The sequence below is a fragment of the Vigna umbellata genome, chromosome 11 (assembly GCF_029865625.1).
Source record: "Vigna umbellata cultivar VRB3 chromosome 11, Vumbellata_1.0, whole genome shotgun sequence".
Classification (NCBI taxonomy): domain Eukaryota; kingdom Viridiplantae; phylum Streptophyta; class Magnoliopsida; order Fabales; family Fabaceae; genus Vigna; species Vigna umbellata.
This window is the reverse complement of record NC_142175.1, coordinates 608,120-625,393: the sequence shown is the minus strand read 5'-3', so window position 1 is coordinate 625,393 and position 17,274 is coordinate 608,120. Positions and strand designations below refer to the sequence as shown.

The 17,274-nt window shown below is 31.5% G+C and overlaps 1 protein-coding gene across 1 annotated transcript; it reads right to left on the bottom strand.

Moving 5' to 3' along the window:
• Positions 1-8,070: 8,070 nt before the first annotated feature.
• Positions 8,071-15,630, bottom strand: LOC148190697 (1-deoxy-D-xylulose-5-phosphate reductoisomerase, chloroplastic-like). Its single transcript, XM_088102107.1, has 12 exons — positions 15,476-15,630; positions 12,322-12,509; positions 10,741-10,827; positions 10,381-10,506; positions 10,242-10,304; positions 9,949-10,098; positions 9,729-9,796; positions 9,468-9,579; positions 9,249-9,353; positions 8,890-9,011; positions 8,511-8,657; positions 8,071-8,307 (listed from the first exon to the last, which is right to left on the bottom strand). The coding sequence occupies exons 1-12, from the start codon at positions 15,549-15,551 to the stop codon at positions 8,154-8,156; spliced, it is 1,398 nt and encodes a 465-aa protein (XP_087958233.1). The 5' UTR covers positions 15,552-15,630; the 3' UTR covers positions 8,071-8,153.
• Between the last annotated feature and the right edge of the window lie 1,644 nt (positions 15,631-17,274).

Genomic DNA, 17,274 nt, shown 5'->3' with positions numbered 1-17,274 from the left:
AAGTTTCCTTCGAACCTGACACTCTGGATACCACTGTTAGAAAAGGAAGATAAGAGTGTTTTGAACGAGAAGTTACCTTGACCGAGCGGGTTTGAACGTGCAGCGATCGTGACCGAGTTTATAATCGAACGGTGTGAATGTGAGCACGAAACGACCGAGCAACGTAACGGGAAGCACTACATGACCAAACGGTATAAACGTAACGAGAGTAAAAGTGAAAGTGAATTGTATTGAATTTTTTAAAAGTACAAACGGTGCAGTATATTTATACACGTATATGACAGTATGAACGAATAATAGAAATAACATAATATTAAAATCCTAACTAACTGAATACTTGAGTTATAATCTCCTAACAAACCAAACAAATTCTAAAAAACCACAAAATATGATTAATTTAATGTTAAGAATAAGATCCCAATATTCAAATGGATGAAAAAAGAAAAAGAAATTAGAAGTAAAGAAGTCCATGAATGTTACAAATATGATGGAAGAAACCAAAAAGAGAAAAACAAAATCCAATGGCAGTTTTATTTAAAGCAAATCAAAAGAGTAGATTTTCGCCATTAGATAATCTTCTAAAGCAACAGTCATTATTAATCGACTTTTGTTATTTTCGACAGATAAGTAGATTTCCTTTTTCTTAATGTGTATTCATTTTTAAATATCTATAAATTATTTAAATTTTAAAAGTAGTAATTAAAAAAAAATTGAAAAAACAATAAGTGTATATAATTAGATATATAGTTTTAGATAAAATAAATTTTAGTTATTGAAATAAAAAATATTCTAAATAATATCGTGTAAATAATTTTTTTATTATGAATAATTATTTAAATTTAGAAATATGGTTGATAAAAGAGTAAATAATTTTTTATAATAAGTAATTATTTGAATTTTTTATAATAAGTAATTATTTGAATTCAAAAGAACACCAGTACATTTAAAGGAAATGGCACCGGTTAAATTCGTTAATAGGCACCGGTTTTTGAACCGAGGCATATTCAGACGAGGTAAAAAGTGATCAACTTTATGCCTCGGTTATGGAACGAGACAAAAAACGGTACGATTCGGCCTCGGTTATCAGAACCGAGATTGTTCTTCTCCTTCTACTGCCTCGGTTGGAGGCTAAACCGAAGCAATAGGGTCTTTTTTTTATTTATTTTTTCGTTATGCATTATCAGTAGGGTTTTTGAACAAGGAGAGAACTCAGATTAAGCAAAACCCTCACCCCTTTTTGTAGATCTGAACACATTAGCTTGCTTTGAAAATGATGGCAAGTTAACACAAGAATTTAATTTTGGTGCCTCAAGCAAATTAACACAGAAAAGTTAACACAGGCAACATCACATCTGACCCTAATTTTACCCCAATCTCAGATTCAAAGAAGCAAGTAAAACAAAATCTCAGATTCGAAAAACCCTAATCTGACCCTAATTTTACCCCAATCTGACCCTAATCTCAGATTCGCACCACCACCATCAACATCAGAAAAACCCTAATCTGACCACCACCTCCACCACTATCACCGCCGCCACCACTGACGCACCACCACCGCTTGCTCTTCCCTCCAGAGGCGACGCACTCGCAGGAGATTTTGGAGACCGAGAGAGCGACGGAGCGAGCCAGCGAGAGAGTGACGGAGCGAGACCGAGGGGAGAGAGGCGCGAGAGCGAGGGAGGCGAGGTGAGGGGAGGGAGGCGCGAGAGCGAGGGAGGCGAGGTGAGGGGAGGGAGGTACGAGAGCGAGAGGGAGGCGAGGTGAGGGGAGGGAGGCGCGAGAGCGAGAGGGAGGCGAGGTGAGGGGAGGGAGGCGCGAGAGCGAGAGGGAGGCGAGGTGAGGGGAGGGAGGCGCGAGAGCGAGAGGGAGGCGAGGTGAGGGGAGGGAGGCGCGAGAGCGAGAGGGAGGCGAGAGTGAGGGTAGGTTTTCGTTCAAACTGGGAAAAATATTTGGGGAAATAAGAGGGTTATATGCCTCGGTCCTTCTGGCCCGAGGCAGTAGAGGCTGATACGCCTCGGTCCCTCCTACTAACCGATGCAGTATACCCCTTTTTGGCACCGGTTTTTTTTAACCGTGTCAGAAACCACTAATTAGGCACCGGTTGCTTTCACAACCGAAGTAGTAACCTTTTTTGGCACCGGTCAAGTCTGAACCGAGGCCTATAAGGTCTCGTTAATTACAAAACTGCCACCGTGTCTGAATAGACAGCGGTTTGGTGTAAACCGAGGTCTATTGTGCGAGTTTAAAAGCCCATTTTGTACTAGTGGAATAGTTACTAAAATAATGAAACTGAAAAATGATTTTTTATTATGAATTATTATTTAAATTTAAAAACAATAATTTTTATAATTGAAAAAATAAAAGAAGACACTAAAGAGGTATATACTCTTCTTTATATATAGTTATAAATATACATAGATATAGATTAATGTTTTCTTTTAGATTTCTTTAATTCATCATGATCTAGTTTTTTTTTCTCCAACTTTTACGGTGAAATAATTTATATTTTTTTAAAGCAAATAAAAATAATTGAATAGTTATATAAGTTAAAAACAATTTCCAATATCTTTTCAGGTGAAAGAGACTAGTTGTTCACACTCTCATGAACTAAGATTTAGGTTTTCATAAGATACTTGGGGTAAAACAAAAATAAATGAAATTAGGTTAGATGAGACATTATTTTTCTATAAAAGGGAAATCATCATGTAATATAATAATTGAAAGGACTCATTAAGCTTACTAAGTTGATATTTGAGAATATTTTATAAATTATTATAATTTTAAAACTCTATTACCAACTAAATTAATTCTTAAAGTGTAAAACAAGGTACTATATTAAATACTAACAAGTCGTATATTCAATTTTCTCAAAGATTTGGGATGAAATCAGAACGCAATAGTTTTCATAATCTAGAGAAAAAATTGTATACTTCCAAAACAATAATGTATAATACAAAAGTGGGTAGGGTTTAGGTGGCGTAATAAGATCTAAAACAGATTTGAAATCTCATTCATGTACTACATAGACATATCCGAAATATTCTATAATTAAGGAAGTTGCTTTCATACAGATCTTTATATATCTGAAAATCGGATGATATGTCTGAAAAGCAAATGCATTATATGCAGTTTTAAAAGTAGACTTACCAATTACGGTGACTAGGTTTGTAAGACCCTGTCGAAGTCGAAGGTATCCTTGAATTTGTGATTGGAAATTTGATTATTAGTGAAATATAGAATATTTTATTTAATTATCATTTGTGTATTAACTAAAGTTAGTTGTGGTGGGTCTCGGATGCATGTGCTTGTGATGTGGGAAAATTAATTGTTTGAATTAAAACGTGTAAATGTGAAAATGGACAAAACAGAATAACTTAAATGGAAATAAAATGATTACGATATAAGTGAGATAAGCTTGGTGTAGTGGTATATGAGTGTGTTGCTTGGGTATGTGGTTGAGAGGATACACTTTGAACCTTGATGGTAACAAAGTGGTTTTCATTTTGTGCCTCTTTTTATTTTTGTTTTTGTTTTTTTAAAAGACAACAAGTGGGCCTATTCCTGGGAGAGAAAACAAAGCCTTTATCCAGAAACTTCATTCTCTTCCTCGTCCCTCTCTTTCTTGGTTTTTTTTTCTTTCTCCATCAAACCCAAACCCTAGCTCGTTAAGGGGAGTGTGCGGTGTCACTAATAGCATTTAGTGCTTTGAATGTAGCGGGAGAGAGAAGGAAGGGTCTCTTTTAAGAGAGGGGTTATAGGAGAGTAGTGTTGCAAAAAGAGAATTGTTGTATGGTTCGGTGAGTTACCGTGGTGAAGGACATGGAAAAACACTAGAACAGGGAGTTCAATAGTGTTATTGGAAAACTTTTTCACAACAGATAATATAGTACTTTCGTCTAGCATTAAAAGGTTTTACCTAAGTTGTTTGACGCTCTTTGGAAATCAATTTAAGTAATAAATTCTTTTCAAGTGTGTTGTTGAAAAGAGTGAGTTGCAACGTTTTAATAAAACTCTCTTTTAAACAAAGGGTCGTTTAACAAAACGAGCTTTTATATAAAAAATAAAGTCCAACTGAAGGTTTTATAAGAGAAGTGTTTAAAGAAAATAAAACAATAAGCACACGGTCATTTTTATACTGGTTCGTTCCACTGAGCTATCTCCAGTCTCCTCTAACATCTTATAGGATTCCACTATAATCTTCAACAAGATTATAACTGAGTATTCTCACCACTCCTGATATCCCTAGTCATTCCAAGTAACCACCGTTACTCTAACTAGTTAAGTTTCACTCATTCTTGGTTGCGCAGTATTTTTCACCACTCTTATCCCTATACACTCCTGGTATCCTCCAAATACACTTGTCTAGTTGAGCTTCACCCACTCTTGGTTTCCACTAGACACACCCGTCTAGCTACCATTTAACTATTGAAGTTAAACGTCAAAGTTTCACCTACTCTTGGTTTCCACTAGAGACACATGTTTAGCTACTGCTTAACTCCTCAAAGTTAAACGTAAAGTGTTTTAATTCTCTTCAGAACTTACAAACAAAAGATTGGTTACAAGTATTTAGACGATAACTCTCATAAAGAGGACATATGTTCAATACAATTCAATCTAATAGACTCACTGAGTGTTTCCTCTCTTCTCTCTTCTTACAACAGTAAGCTTATGTATCGATAAAGCTTGAGAGTGTCTTTGATCTTGAGGTTTTCTCTTCTCAAATATTCTCTTTTGAGTTCGTGTGTTTTTTTGAGCTTTTCTCTCGACGACGTTTTCTTATGCTCTTTCTTTCTATATGTTATTATCTTGATTTTCCTTTTGAATCTTCTTCTTTTTAAAGGCTTCTAAAAAAGATATTCATTAGATAGAGCTTTTTAAACTTAGTTTTGCTTGATAGTATCATTATGCTTAACTTCATTGTACATGGTTGCAACACTTAAATGTTTCATAAACATGTATATAGGGATTATACAAGATGTTAAAAAAATAAAAGCTTTTATTGAAAGCCCTTAGGAACACACACACTGTAAGAGCCTAAATAAATAAAAAGGGCTATTGGGCCCTAGTTGGTGGCAGCCAGACCCAGACTAAGGAAACCTGACCTTAGCAAGGCTTCTTCCCCAAAAGCCAGAGTCTTCATTTTTGCTTTTTCCTTTCTCTCTCTAAAACCCTTGTCCTAAAGGTTTTCTCTGACTTCTCTCTAGATTCCCAACTCCTTGAACCATAGAAATTCGATTTTTGATGCTACCCAAGCATCAACGGAGTAGAGGGCTTCATTTCTACCGAACGTCCTCTTCATTCCGATCAGTAAGTCATTTATTCCTTTCTCCTTCACTGTCCTTGAACCTAGGGCATGCAACGTTACTGTTTGCATGTTACTAGTGGATTTCGTTTTCGTACGTTCCGCCTAATCAAACTCTAAAATCTGCTGTGGTCACCGCTTTGGTGGTTTGTAGGGGCAGGTTGAGTTCTTGCGTTGTCAAGGGTACTGCTAGGGCAGTTTCAGTAGTTGTGCTTGGAGAAACCCAGGTAAGGGGAGCTAGTTATGTTTTGTTTGAACTATATGATGTGTATGCTTGATAATTTATGATTATTTACTGTTGAGTTATATTTTTGTGGTGAGCATGTTGATTTATATCTGCTGGATGTGTGGAAGTTGTGTAACCATGGTATGCTGAACATTGTTTGACTTGGATGAGGTTCTTGGTTGTAATGAATTTCTGGTCTAGAGTAAGAACTTTGTAAAACAGTCAATATGAGTAGTGGGTGAGTATACAGGTATTAGTGTGAAGGGAAGTGATGCATTGTAGTTGGACAATTGGAGTCTAGAACATATAGTACAGTTGGATGAATTGTTGAGAGTACTTTGTTGGTAGGATAGAGGAACCTTAAAAACTTGAGTTGGCACATCCCTGATCATAGAGCAACCCTAGTCTGATCTAGTCAGTTGTGACTAGTCATATGTGCTGGCATCGAAGGTGAGTTTGATGCGTTCAGACATTGGGTTCTTCTCCGATCACCAATTGGGCAAGTTGGGCTAGTCTAGATGAGTAAATTGGAACTGGTTAAGGTCAGAAAACTGAGTAAAGTAATTAGCAACAAGGTAGAATAGAAATTTGGTCCTTAGTTTAATAACATTAGAGTTTTAATGAAAAGTTTGGTAGTGATTACTTTAGAATCATGTTAATGTCACTTTAGGAGCGCCTAGACAAGTTTAACTAGGTATGAAATATGAGTTAGGGGAATTAGAAGTTTGAAGAAAGGTCTAGAAGGGGTAAGGAATGGTTGAGTAGATAATTCTGCAGAAATTTCGTTCTGTAAATTCTGCAGAGTCGCTATGCGAGTTGTCTCGCATAGCGAAACCCTGTAGAGGGTGCTCACTGTCTGGGAAATTCGTTGTGCGAGCTGGTGCGCTGTGCGAATTACCAGAGGGTGATGCTCTCTGTTTATGGACTCGCCATGGCGAATCCTGTCGCTATGCGACTAGTGGTGGTCTGGGATCACTGCCCATTTAATTCGAAGGGCGAGTGGGGCGCATAACGAGAGATTTGGGGATGTTGGTCTCTGTCTGGGTTCTCGCATAACGACCTGGGTGCGCTATGCGAGAGGTTTGAAGTCTGATGTATGCTGCGACTTAATTCCCTATGCGAATTAAGGTGTGCGCTGTGCGAGATCCTCCTGTCTCCCCTTGCGAATAGGATGCGCTGTGCGACTCCTGTTGGGTCAAGTCTCTTCTTTTGATATCTTTGATTGGATATATTGCTTGGAATGCATAGTATGATGTGATTTATGTGGGAAGTATGTGAATGTATGGGATATGTTGGATTCACTGTGATAATATGATGGTATCTGGTTATTCATGTCTTGGGTTAAGTTTCAATGTGACAATATGGTTCATGGACGTAATTCCATGATCCTCAAGGAGAGGATATATGGTGGTGCCCTGGTGGTTCCCTGGTGGTGTGTAGAATGATTGCATGGTAGCTCAGTTTTGGGGGTTTTCATGAAACTACAATGATCAATCATTCTCAAGTAGAGAGGATTGAATCATGTGGTGAGTAGTCGCAAGAGGTCCTAGTCTTGGAGGCTTCCAGTATGTTCCAGGGCGTGGAATGGACTAACCTCGTGAGGGTTGGTAGGATGGAACCCATTGGCAACGGCTTTGCAAAGCAGTAGGGGCCACCACGAGTGCATAACCCGCCATAGCTCGGTAATCATTCTAGTCCGGACGAGTCGGTTATAAAGTAACAAGTCTTGTGATGTCATTTTACTATGTTTGGGTGACTTTTGCATGTCGTATGAGGTTGTATAACATGTTTTTTTATATCTAGCTCACCCTTGCTTATTTGTGTGGCTTGTGTATGTTTCTTTTGCGATGATCATCCACTTGGGTGGGAGCAGATGGAGAGGAGGTTCTTTTGGAGACGGCCTTAGAAGTTGAGGACAATGTTGCTGCCTAGTCCTCTTAGGATGTTATCGCATTATTGTCTGTAATTGGAAATACTGTCTCCCTTTAAGTTTACAGTTTAGATCTTTTTGGAGTTGAAATTTAATTTCTGAAGTTACTTTGAAGATGACTGTAATCATTAATTACTCTTAACTGCTTTTCTATATTATGCATAATGACGTCTTTATTATATATGTTTTTTTATATATTTTGGGACGTCACATACACTCACACACTCACTCACACACATATATATATATATATCTATATATATATATATATATATATCTATGTATATATATATACATATATATCTATATATATATATATATATATATATATATATATATATATATAGATATCTATGTATATATAGATATCTATGTATATATAGATATCTATGTATATATAGATATAGATATCTATGTATATATAGATATAGATATCTATGTATATATATATATATATGTATCTATGTATATATATGTATCTATGTATATATATATATCTATGTATATATATATATATATATCTATATATATATATATATGTATGTATATATATATATATATGTATGTATATATATATATATATATATATATACACTTCATATAACTACCCTCTGCATTTAAAAAGATTGGATAACCAACAAATATATTTACATTGGTAACAATCCACCAGAGCTTTTTGCAATATATTGGGGGATTCAAACACTTGAAAATTTTTGCAGACCAACAGCATATTGTCTTGCCCACTGATCATAGTGAATAATTTCTTCGAGTGAAGGAGATGCTACTAATTCTTTTTGATGTTCCTGGCATGTTAGTTCCACAACCTTGAATATATCCAAGTAACTAATCCTGCAAGCAGGGGTAAAAAGGAAGTCAAAAGAGGATTCATCACCTTGAAAAGAAAACATTGTTAGGGAAAATTCTCTTAGCATATAAACTACCCTCATCCTTTAGTACATGATGATAAGGCTTAAACATCACTATGTTTTCTTATGCTATACACAAGAGATTTGAAAAACACAACGAAACATAAATATTAAGAGAATGCTTACTTTTCTTCAACAAACAGTTCTACAGCTTTCTCATTTGCTGCACTGAGAACTCCTGTCATTGTGCCCCCAGCACGTCCAGCAGCATAACATAGATTCACAGATGGAAACTTCTTATCATCAGGTGCATAAAATGTTAAAGAACCATACCTGAGTAAGAGATGTTAAATCCAAATGTTTCAATAAGTTGAACAATTTCACTACTAACTGGTTCATCATAAATTATGACCTAAACATGTAAGTAAAGAAAAATGGTGCTATCTAGTTAGCAATTTGCTGAAGAGAGAAAAATGAAATTCAACTAAGAAGGGCTTCATGATGGTGATGAATTTTCCAGGATAAAGATTAAGAGAAAATATGATACAGGGGAAAGTGTTTGTACTTGCTAAGATCAAGGCGAGGCCAAGTTATTTCAGAGCAGTAGATTCTCTCTGGCCAAGATAATGTGTAAAGGAGGGGTAAACGCATGTCAGGTATCCCCAACTGTGCAATAACAGATGAATCCTGAAAAGAAAGAAAAACACAAATACAAATAGGGTCAAATTAATACTTGCCTTGCTGCCTTTTTTTTTTTTATATATATATATTCCCTTTTCCTTGTATTTCAATTTGATCTTGAGCAATTCACATGTTCAAGCCTTCTTACATGTAGGTAATGTCATTCATCATTCAGTATGTGAGTGAGAATTTCTGAGTTTATTAACTAGCAGAAACTAACACAGCATATTGCAGGGTTTTAACCTGTGTTTCAACCAAGGAATGAATGATAGATTGTGGATGAATAACAATCTCAATATCATCGTAGTCTGCTCCAAACAAGTAATGTGCTTCAATTACTTCTAGACCCTGCCAAGAATTTAAATAAATTTGTCATAGTTATAAGCATAAAAATGGATTTTGTCATCAAATAAAAAACACAACTTTTTCATTCAAATGCATTGATTGTAGAAGGAAACAAACCTTGTTGAAAAGGGTAGCAGAGTCAATAGTTATTTTTCTCCCCAAACTCCATATGGGATGCTTTAATGCATCAGCAAGTTTAATGTCTTTCATCTTTTCAGCTGGCCATTCTCTGTTAATTTTCAGAATGACAGATAATTCAGGTCAGTTATAAAGAGCCTTAAACAGAAGTATGAGATGGAAGGATTGAAGGTTTCTCTTATAAAACAATAATGCCTTAAAAAGGGTTTATCTGAAAACATCAAAACTATTTTTCCTTACCTGAAAGCACCTCCTGATCCAGTTAAAAGGATTTTCCTAAGTGCACCCTTTGGCAACCCCTGGATAGACTGTTCAGAGAAGATCCTTTATGTATCAGTGATCAACAGTGGCATGAAGTTCAGCAAATAATAAATCCATTGCTTCAAACCAACAGAAAAGATGCAAAGATTGATATACTCAGTATATGAGATATCTGCAACTTGATAATGGACTTAAGTACCTGAAAAATTGCAGAATGTTCAGAATCAGCTGGAAGAATTTTGATGTTGTGTTTATGAGCAAGAGGAAGAACAAAAGGGGCTCCAGCAATCATTGTCTCTTTGTTGGCCAAAGCTATGTCTTTCCCTGCCTCAATTGCTGCAACTGTTGGCTGAAGAAAATAACCATTGACATTTTTAGTTTCCCTATCTATACATACTAGTTCATATTGCTAAGATATATTTTTTACCGATATGTAAATATATGCAGAATGGACAGATTAAGAAGATTGAATGAAAGAAACATCAAAACTACCTTCAATCCTGCACAACCAACTATTCCTGTAACTACTGTGGTTGCATCAGGGTGACGGGCAGCCTGAAAAAAACAAAGTTGCTTATGATTTTTGAAAAGATTATTAAACCATAAGATGAGACCAAGCTAAGATTTCAACCTCAATGACTCCTTGCTCTCCAGGGATGATTTCAGGTTTGTGTTCCATGTCAGCAATTGCTTCTCTGAGTTCATCCACTAAGGACTCATTTCTAAGACCAACAACTTGAGGCTTAAATGTCTTTATCTACAGAGTGTAAAATATCTTGAACATTACATTTTTGTTTAAAGTTCTAAGAGATGAACATATATCAGTGCATTTGATGTTACATTTTGCTTTGAAATACAAGTCTTAATCAGCCAAATGTCTGAACAATACAACTTTGATAACTGATAAACTCTGTTTTGATAAGATTTCAAATTCACTGAAGTCACAGTGAAAGTTTCATTAGATGTTTGGAGTAAGGTAAGTAATTGTTACCTGGTCAGCAAGAAGAGTAATATTTGAGCCAGCAGCAAGTGACACTACTTTAAATCTTTCTGGAAACTCAGCCACTATACTCAGGGTCTACAAAATCAACAAGGGAAGATAATTAAGATTACTAGAAGGAAAATAGTTATATAATAAAATAAGTTATATAATGAAATAAGAATTATTGTACGGAGTGACTCCTAATTAGATGGCAAAAATATCCATTATCCATGAATGAATAAAGGATAGTTGTACTCGCGAATATTTATTATTCCACTACGTAGATATTTTAATACTCGTCTATAAACTGGTCGAGTACGGGTATTATATTACTCGTATTTGTGGATATCTATTATCCACAAAAAATAAATAAAAAATTTATATTTTATTAAATTAAATTTAATTAAAATTAAAAATAATTTATATTTTATAAAGTTAAATTTAATTAAAATTAAATTTTAATTTATATTTAATTTATATTATATTATATTTTTTTGTCATTTTATTTAAATTTTATTTTAATAATTTATAAAAATATATTTTTTTAAATATTTGTGAGTATTCGTGAATATACATGAATATTCATAGTTTTAAAATATTCGTAAATATTTTTTAAGTGGATATTCGCGCAAGTAACGAATTGGGTAATAAGTGGATTAGCACTATCCGTATCTGACTCAACCCGTTGTAATTCCTATTCCTAATAAAGATATGGTAAAATTACTTTTATTAATACTATATATGCACGCACAAATTACAAATTATAAATCTTAAAAATCACAAGTTAAATAGTACCTATATTAAACAAAATTGCAGAATATTTTCTTTTATTATTTTATGTTTCAAACTTGTCTTTTTTTTACTTTTATATTTTTTTTGTAAGGAAATTTTGTACTATTGCCCCCACTTGCTTAAATAAAGTGGTTCTGCTTTAATCTTACAAATATGTTATGAGCTTGTCCGTTTTATAAGATTTTCTTAAAAAAAAAAAATAGTGGACAACTTCTTTCAGCACCTCCACAATTTTCTCTTGCATCTGTAAAACTTTTGTAGTTTAGAATAAATTATACATTTAGATTGAACAATTTCAAATATATTTTTTATTTTATTTTTCAAAAAATACAATCTAAAATAAAATATAAATTATATAAAAAATTTATTTTGTATAATTTGAAATATAAATATATTATAAATTATACAATTTAAAATATAATTTTTTATTTTGTCTTCTGAAATGCATAATACAAAAGTTATATGAATATAAGTTCAATTCATGGGGCTCCAGGGACCCCTAATCAGTGAGTTTAAACTCTGAAAATTCTCTAACTTTTTATTTAGAAACACACAAGAGCATAAAAGTTGTTTAATGGTGTTATTAATAATAAGAAAAAAAAAAGAGATACACTGCTATCATAATGATACATAATTAACAAAATATTTTGTCCTTTAAAAAATTAATAATAACCCTTTATGCTTACATAATATCATTATAAAAATTATATTATAAAATTGTTATCTATAAAGATAAAGAGAGAATCTCTCTTTCTCTCTCTCTATATATACTTTATATGGATGTAAATTTATATATACCTGAGTTCCAATTGAACCTGTTGATCCTAAGACAGTAATGGGTTTGGGACCATCCCATGTCTTAAAATCAGAAGGTTCTGGAATAGCTGTTCCTGGCCAAGCTGGTGGCAGTGGTTGAACTGCAACAGAGCAATAAACTCTTCTTTCTACCGTTGTCTCACTCTCTTTTCTCTTCAAAGAAAAACTACCTAAGAAACCAAAACAAATTAGCCTTTAAACAAAAAGCTAAGTATACTTAATTACAAGTTATTTTACTTTACTTAGTAATTAAAATCCTACTTCAATCACCAATTTGTAACATAACATTTAGGCTATTTATTTACTATTTTTAGACTATTAATTTACCATATTTATACTATTTAGTTACTATATTTTTTACATTATCATTGGTGTCATAATAATATAATAAAATATTATCATCTAAAATCTTCAATCACTTTATTAAAACTAATAAAATATATTTTCTTAATTTACATACTAATTCCATTTTTTTTAAATTTTTGTACAAATCTCATTTTCATTTAAAAAAAGTTATATATAGAAAAATACCAACATAACATAATTTCAGTGGCACCATGTTGACGACTGTAGCAAAAATTTTCTAAACCTCCACATTCGGAGTTGGAAGAAGTGTTTAAAATAAAATACTTTATTAAAAATTAATTTTCCAAATATAAAATAATATCTTAGAAAATAAACTCTTTAATATAAACTAATATGTTACAAAATAGATTGTTCTTTTAGTGGTCCTTCTCCTTTTTCAGAATAGACCCATGGGAGATTCTTAAATGCATAACCAGAAAATTGGGATTGAACTATTTGCCAACACCCATTATTTTATTTATTTTGTCTTTATCCACAAAATTAGATGGAAAAGAGTTAAATGAGGAGAATATTTATTTTGTATTTTTAAAATATTTTTTAATTATTTTCTGTATTATATAAATTAATAATATTGCGATAAAAAATAAAAATGTTGTATTTCCTATTTTTTAACCCACGATCTCTCGTCCAAACATAACAATAGTATTATGAAAAAAACAAAAGGAAATAAATCCAGCTCGCATTATTATCCTTACAAATTGTTTGGTAAATATAATAAAAGATATCTCATATATAAAATATTATATTTTTTATAAAAGAAATCGTCGCACCACTTCAAAAGTATAAAAGGAAACTGATGTAAATGGAAGACTTCAATAGCAATGTGCACACATAACGTGTTTTATTAGATATATTTTAGAATTAAATATGTTTTTACTTCTCAATTTTCTAAAAATTAAAATATATATTTTTTTTAAAATTTTGAACTTATCTTTAAAACCGTGTGAATTTACTTTTTTTTAACCAAATTTTTTAAATTTATTAAAAATTTCCATCGCGTTTCTTAATTAATATTAAAAAAAATATCGAATAATATAAATAACTTAAATATAAAAATAAAATGCATTTAAAATGTAAATAAAACAAATAAAATTTAGTTAAAATAACTAAATTTACACATTAAAATTAAGAGACTAAATTAAATTAAATTAAACTAAATTAAATTAAATTAAAGTTTCAAAAAGTAACTTCTAATTTTAACTTAATTTTATATTTTATTACTTTTTAAAAATAGTGATAACAGCTTTCAAAACAAACTAATTATCCACTAAAACTGTGTGTTGCCATCAATATAAATACCATTTAGTACAAAATAGAAGGATTTAAGTCATTGCCTTCACGAGTTTACCGAAACTTCACTGTTATAAATTTTTAAATTATACACGTAAAGTAAAAAGTTAATAGTGATTAAATTATCATGAAATCGTACGTATCCAATTATATTGTAAACATTATATGATTATAAACTATGCCAATATTATAAACAAATTAATTAAGAAAATTTTCAATTAACTCAAAATGGTCATATATTTTATAATAAAAAGTTAATACTAAATTTTTAAGTTATACAATTAATTCATAAGCTTTTATATATATATATATATATATATATATATATGAAATTTGCTAATTGATTTGATTTTTTAAAGTGTATCAAATTTTAGTTGATAAAAATATTCTTATAGGATTTTAAATTTTAAGGTTAAGAATATTTGAATAATTTCTAATTTTTATTTATTTTTAAATTAAAAATAAAAATTATTAAAATACTCATATATTTAAAGTATGTTTTTTTTATAAATAAATTTTTTTTTGTCAACTAAAATTTGATACACTTTAAAAGATTATATAATTTAGCAAATTCATATATATATATATATATATATATATATATATATATATATATATATATATATATGGAGTGATGAGTATGTATAATCATGTTTAATGACTTTGAGTTGATTGGATCTAAATGAAAAATATTACCTGCATGAAGTTTATATATATATCATGCCCAATATATTATTTAGCAGTTTAAAATGATCTTAAATTAATTAAAATGAGGAATTAAGATAAACTAGTACAAAATATATGTACGTAGGTGTGGGGCCATCTTAGATAAGTTAGAGAATCTTAGAGAAAGGTGTGGACACATGTGAAAGATAAGTTAGAGAATCTTAGAGAAAGGCGAGGACCCATCTTCCAAATTTCTTCCATGCAACACATGGCTTAGTTTCTATCTATTAAAGAAAATAATCTCCAACTTTTGAAAACGATACAAGATAAAAGATGAGAGTTTTTTTGGTTGTTGTGATCCCTTTAAGCTTCGTGGCATTTTCAACAAACTCTCCCGTCTTATTCATTTCTTTACGTTGCAATTCGTAGTCACTTACCATACGACACAACACAACACTTCTTCCTTACCTTAAACTATTTCCTCGCTATCATCTTAATACAAAATTTTAAAACCAAAAATTCATGGGTATTCACTCAACTTTTTTATTTTTTATTCAACATGAAACTTATAACTGCTAAAATTCCAAACAGCGATACTATCCCATAAGTAGCTAGGTAAAAGAAGGTAAACATAAATAATAAAAAAGGAAGAGGAAACAATAGTCAATAACGTTGGAGAGAGAGAAAAAAAAAAACAAGGTTGATAAGCAAGTTAATATAAGCTAAGACAAGTATAGAAGTTGTGAAGAAGTCCTTATTGTTTTTGCTTATCAAGAAGCAGAAGTGCGTTTGAGACAAAGACGGGAGGAGAAACCTGGAAGTTTTGGGTAGTTATTTGATGAGAAAAAGAAGGGCTTCACTTGTGCGGGAGAGGGCAAATTCAGAGCCATTACCGAACTTCAACCTCTAATCTTCACGAATGAAAAATCGAACCAATCAGACCGTTATAAAGTAGTTGTCCCAATAACGAGACAAAACGATACCAAGATAAAAAAACACAAAAAATTCCACAACTATATATGTGTGGTGTTAGACATGCCAATTCTAACGACCAAGCAAAGCTTTTTCCTTCTCGCTCTTTTTTCTTCTGAGAAAAATAATTATTTTTTTCCTATTGGTACACATACTTTCCTTCTATGATTGAAAAAGCCAAAAAAAAAATATTGAATATAAATTGTAACCTAAGAAAATAGGGTACAAATTAATGGTCCACTTTCAATAAGCAACACTCGTTCAGATGTGGATTATCATGAAGTCTTCGTATCATTTTCTCTTGAAGTTTCCAGAATATATTAATCCACACAGTCTGAGGGTCTTTCGTTCTCGGACGGATTAATATGAGAAACGGAGAAATTATGTGCATAGAAATTAAAGCAAATGATATTATGTGTGTTTACGTCGATCTGTGGTCCTGCATTTAGTGGATTTGATGGATAGAATTTTTTCGTTTTTTTTTATGAAAATACCATAATCACTAGTTTTAATTTCTTCTGGAACGAGAGAAGTCTAAGTATTCACGTATCATCCCTATAAGCTGTACGTATGTGTATGTGTTTTCGTTTTCTTTATCAGCCAGAAAATAAATATAGATTAGAGGTACATAGATGTGTAGTTTCTACTAAGTTTGGCTGGATAGACCATAAAAAAATCTCTTTCACGTAAATATAATTATTATTTTAATTTATTTTATTAGAAATATTAATTAATTAATTTAAATTTTAAAAAATATTTATATGATTAAATATATTTTTAATATATATAAATGAATTTTAAAAATAAAAGACAAAGTTATTGAACAGATCTGTCTTCTAACCAGTTAAGATTTTTAGTCGGTATTAGTACGGTTGCCTAGCTTTAACTTATCACGGTTTTATAAAGCAATGATCAGTCAAGTCAAAACGATTAAAATTATCTTATTTTGTCAGTCCTAGTTAACAATTAGTTTTTCTTCGGTTATAGAAATCTGTAGAAAGTGAAAGTTAACGATGTGTATAGATAGAAAAGTGACTATTCAGTGCCTTTTCAAAATTCTAGTTACTTTCCCTTTTTTATTTTCTTTCTCCATCTCTCTATCTTTCTCTCTACTCCTTTATATTTTAAAAATATCTTTTTTTAATAAATTTCAAAATCTATTAAATTTTTTTTTAAAAATTTTAAAATTTTTAAAATTTGTTTGAAAACTTTTTCAAAAATTTTAACAATTTTTAAAATTTATTAGAGACTTAAAAAATCTTTCAACCGATTTTAAAATTTATTGAAATATTTTTAACGAATTTTAAAATATATTGAAAAAAGAATAAAATTTTTGAAATATAAAAAATAATTTTGAAACTTTTAAAAGACGTAGGATGTAAGAAGAAATGTGGGTGTGTAGGAAGTAAACCTCCTTCCTGTTCTTAGTCAATTTTCTAAACCTTTCTCTCCATGTAAAGTTTAAGGGTCCGTACATCTATTTTTTTTCTTTTCTTTCTTTTCTTGTTTTTCTATTTTTCTTCTTCTTTATTTTACATGCCCTCCCTCTTTCTATCCCATCCCCCTATCTCTTTTCTCTTCAAATTTTCAATTGTTTCATATCTCTTGCATAGATTTCACTAACTAAAAAATGACTAAAAT